General features: G+C 40.2%; 1 protein-coding gene across 6 annotated transcripts in view; it reads right to left on the bottom strand.

Annotated features, from left to right (window-relative positions):
* Positions 1–1,748: 1,748 nt before the first annotated feature.
* Positions 1,749–4,749, bottom strand: part of kdm3b (lysine (K)-specific demethylase 3B) — a 36,441-nt gene continuing 33,440 nt past the window's right edge. For all 6 annotated transcript variants that reach the window (XM_015057040.1, XM_015057043.1, XM_015057041.1 and 3 more), the window contains 4 exons: positions 3,377–3,516; positions 3,082–3,258; positions 2,835–2,969; positions 1,749–2,749 (listed from right to left, as the gene is read on the bottom strand). In XM_015057040.1, the coding sequence (XP_014912526.1) occupies positions 2,669–2,749; positions 2,835–2,969; positions 3,082–3,258; positions 3,377–3,516 (533 nt within the window). In that variant the 3' untranslated portion in view covers positions 1,749–2,668. The remainder of the gene's footprint in view (positions 2,750–2,834; positions 2,970–3,081; positions 3,259–3,376; positions 3,517–4,749) is intronic.

Raw genomic sequence — 4,749 nt, 5'->3', positions numbered from 1 at the left:
TTTTGTTGGCTCCAGTGGCCTTTATTTCATAGTTGTCAGACAATAAGGTGGGTTATGAGAGGCAAAGGTTGAACCCGAATCATCCATACATTAATTGCGTTTAACCCCTCTGCCACCGCGGTTATCTTTTTAGCTTAATATGTAATTAGCCTACATCATTCCTTAGGGCCCCCTAGTGGTGTTGGGACCCTAACCAGCCACATAACTCATATTGCCTTTCAATAATCTTAAAATAATCTTAAAATAATTTATCTATAAAATAAATTACAGTCATTCAGTAAACTACTAGATTATTGAAAAGTGAATTTATTTCAATAACTCAATTCGTTAAGTGAAACATATAGATTCATTACAATTTTTTCTATTAATTATGATTTCCCACTTACAGCTAAGCACACTATTATAACTTCATGCTGCCATGGTGATGCCATAATGATATGGTGTTGCCCCCTCCCCCAGTTGCAATATAAAAAATTTCTACCATTTATCAAATAAATTGCCTCAAACTATCAGATTAATGCTTACAGTAGAAACATTTTAGTGTGATTTATTTTACTTGGAAAAAGGCCAGGAAAAGAGATTTTCTGCTTGGCCCTGGTTTGGTTACAGATTCATCATGGAGGCTCATTTTCAGGTTGACAGCTTAAAGTCTTGAAAGAGAGGTAGCTAGATTCTGCTGAGGATTTCTGCAGTTTAAATGTTTTTTTGTGAATGTAACCGTTTAGGAAGACTTAGCTTCTATTTATAGATCAGTCCAACTTATTTCCTCCTACATTGCACAGTCCAGTGGGCGGCAAGCCTCTTTATATTTCTCATGGTAATTTCCGATGACGTGAACCGACATCTTTTCATCTTGGAAGGTCTTTTTGCCAGATTGTCGCAGGTCTTCCTCTTCTGTCACCAAGAGGTTTCCAATTCATAAGAAGTGCAAGATGTGTCCAGCCGTTCTCTGAATCTCTAAGAATGAATCTGCTACCTAATAAGTTTTTGCCAAATTGTAAAATTGGCAATATTATTTTGTTTGTACGGATTATAAATTATTTTCACTAAACTTTTACTTCTGCCACTGTTTTTGTCAATTTCACAATAACTCCATTCAAAATAGTTTGTGAAGATAAATTTTCAGCACGCTGTCGGTTTTATGAATTGCTGCCATTTAATGTCATAAGCCGTATTAAGACAGGCCACTTTATTAGGTACGCTTCGCTTGTATAAGGTCAGACCCCACTTTTATGGTTTACACCTGCTTTTAAGAAGGCAGATGTTGGGTTACTATGGAGACCATTGTTGTCCTTGCTTTCATGTTGATGCTAAATTTGAACCCTGCCATCTGAACATTGTCCCTCTCGTTGGACCAGACGTTTTTATCTGTTGAGCCTGTGTGAACTGTAGCATCAGTTTCCTGTTCTGACCAGATAGGAGTATTAGTTGGTGTGGCAATGTGTTAAAAGCAGGGATCCATTGCATAAAGGCGGGATTTGTGAGACATTCAAAATTAGACCAGAACATTTAACCAGCAGGAATCTAAGAAGCTGCTTCCAGCCTGGCTGAATAGTTAGCAAAATGCACTGTCATGATTGGTTAATCTCCAATTTACCACCGCTGCTGTTTATCTGATCTAGAGTCAGTTTCTCTGAATAAAGAACACAGTAAGAGAAGAACAGACAAGGGGGATTGTATGTCTGGCTTTTCACCAACTTGCTACTAAACAATAAAAGACCACATACAGAAAAGGCATTAAAACAAAGTTATTTTTGTAAATTTTATTGTGAAAAAAAAAAAAAAAAATCCAACTGCTAAGATCAATATATATATTGATACAATGTTAATGGCCAGTAGTTCTGTTCAGCTGCAACTGTGATTCTTGAACAATATAGCTGGAAGTCCATAGTTCATCAAACCTCCTGAACAAAGACGGATTAGAAAAAAAGAAAAGAAAAGAAAAGAAAAAATTGCCGTCTCCGAAGCTCAGCTAATCATCAGCTTGTTGCGTAAAAAAAGATTTCTTACTCTAAATGAGAGAAATAAGAAAACTGAAAATACAAAACTTTGGTCAGCTTCCCTTGATCGGCTGCTTTCAAATTCATTGCAGCCACAGACGGCAAAAATAATCAAATGTTTAAAAAAAAAAAAGAAAGAAAGAAAAAAAAAATCTACAAAAACTGGTTAACCTTGCTCCTAATGAAAAACACAAGCATGTCATCAAAATAAGAACGTTAACCCAGTACTCACATTTTGTGATTTGCTTATATTGTAGCTGAACCTATGCTCTGAAGGCACGTCAGCTTTTCTGCCCTCCCTTACTCAAACATTTTACATTTACAACAAAAACAAGAGAACACACCGACCTTAAATACAATGTTAATCAAAAAGGAAAAAAACAAAACAAAAACAAAACGGAAAAACAACTAGACAAGTTTAAGAGTACTGTGTAACAGCGACAAAGGAGTTCCTTCATCAAAGCGCTGATTTGCCCCCTCCCTGTCTGATCCCGCCCCCTTAAATGAAATGTTCTTTCCCCCAAAAGTCAGACCTTCACTGCCCCCAAACAACACACACACAATCTGTACTTTGTACTCTGCAGTTTTCATTTATGTGTGGATATGTGGTGTGTTCTGTGTGTGTGTGTATGTGTGTGTGTGTGTACGTAGTAGAGTGGCATTGAGGACTAAGGGCGAGCTAGTTTAGGTTCGTGAGCCTTCAGTGTCCCGACGGCGTCCTTCACTGCGTGATAAATGATGTTCTTCACCTGAAGAAAACGGGTCAAAGGAGGAAATGTCAAATGCTGGATGACCAACACCGCAATACGTGCGCGAAACACGAGTAAAACCAACCTGTAGCTTGTCTTCGTGGTTTGTGTGAGTCGTGGAAAGGTGTCTGAACTCCTGCGTCAGTCTGAAGCAGTGCCTCACGTGCTCAGGAGACACAAAGTCCTCCGCCACCTTGATACAGCTGTACAGGTTGTGTACCTGATAGGAGCACAGCAGGAAGAGCAGCTACGTTACCGAAAGGGGATGCGCCTCAAACTGTTTGTTGTTCCAAAAAAAAAAAAAAAAACTCTGAGACCTCATGTTGTCTGACCTGGTGTGGCGCTCCGGCAGGGATAAACACGGCGTCGCCGAGGAACTGCACGATGGCCCAGCCCTGGACGCCGTACTCCTCGTACAGTCGGCGCCGGAGCCCCTGGTCCAGGTACCAGCTCTGGTCGTGAATAGGGTCATGGTCTGGAGGGTTCTCTTGACCCTGCTCTTCTCCCACCTGTGACACGGGGCAAAATAGATACTGTTGAAAAGCTTTTTAAAAACAATAAGTGTTTGATATTTACTTTATGATCATTTAGTCAATAGAGTGTCTTGAGGAACCAGTGGGAGCTGACCTTGCGGAGTAATTCACGGATCTTCTCGGCGTCCTTGGCTGCGTAGATGTGCCACAGAGCTCCGGGTTTCTCTTTCCCCTCGTGCACCCGTCTCTTCGTCATGTCGTCCACGTCGCCCTCCTCGATGGTGGTCATGACCTCTGAAGAACCAAAGAGAGGAAACGGGACAGAGACGTACAGAATGCCAAACGTCCATCAGTAGGATCTCTACATACACGTTTTTACATCTGAGTTCTTCTGTCCGATTCTACAATATTAGGAGTTTTTAACTTTAGTTCTTAGCGATTCCTTGAACTACGGCTCCAGTTCTACACGCTGGACCAATCGCAACTTAAGCTGATTAAGAGGGTGAAATCCACATTTATTTTCAGAAAAGTATTTAGTGTCCATTCGTCGGACTTTTGGACAAGAATGGTGCAGAGACGTAGTTCTCAACTGGTTCCTCCTGACCCAGTGGGATTTCTCAGGCAGTGCTAAGTGAGTTTAAGCAGAGGCCTCTCAATAAATTACATTATCGTGTTAAGTTTATTCCAGTAATTCATTTCAAAAAGTGACATTATTATTATTTGGTGTGGTATATAAGCATTCCTTTCAAGTCATTTTATTTATTGTGGGTTTCAGAAAACGTGAGCCCCAAGTTCAATTCCTCAGAAAACGTTGAAGGTTTTTAATACAGAAATGTTATGACCCTGTTAGAACAAACACAATCACTGGTTGAATGTTAACAGCGTCCGAAATGAGGACAAGACACCGACGGTCAGTGTTTCAGAAACTCCCTGTTTTCAGCATCAAAGCACATTAATGGATAGTTCAGTGGGGGGAAAAAAAAACTAAAACTGATGGGACACAGAGGCAACATTACGCAACCTTGATGGGATTATTGAGCAGAAACAATTCTTCAGTTTCTTGTAGTTTACCAAGGGGAGAGCTGCAGCTAGATTCACAGCATCAACAACCAGTACATCAAAATACACATCTTGTTCCGATTCACTCCTGAACCAGAGACGACATCAGAGTCACCTCTACTAACCGAAGGACAGAAAAGCTGGGACTGTTGCTGAGAGGCCCAAATGTGTCTTTTCACGTGACCGACAGTATTTGTCTGTCCAGATACTGTTTAGAGCAGCATTGTGTGGGTTGTTTGCGTAAAAGCAGCTCTCTTTTAGCCACAAATAAAGGATACCGGTTACAATAAATGACACAATTTAAGCAGGTGTAATTGCTGTGGGCAGCTTAAACATCTGATTTTGTTAGAAGTGTGACAGTTAAGCAAAAGATGTTTGTGCTTTCATTAAAAAGAGGAACATTTATAGCAATCTTTAATTTAACAAATGTTATCCCATTAGGAGTTTCAGGAGATCTATGACCTAAAA

The sequence above is a fragment of the Poecilia latipinna genome, unplaced genomic scaffold, assembly GCF_001443285.1.
Source record: "Poecilia latipinna isolate Pla-1442-1.1 unplaced genomic scaffold, P_latipinna-1.0 Scaffold1432, whole genome shotgun sequence".
Classification (NCBI taxonomy): domain Eukaryota; kingdom Metazoa; phylum Chordata; class Actinopteri; order Cyprinodontiformes; family Poeciliidae; genus Poecilia; species Poecilia latipinna.
This window is presented reverse-complemented; position numbering and strand designations above follow the sequence as displayed.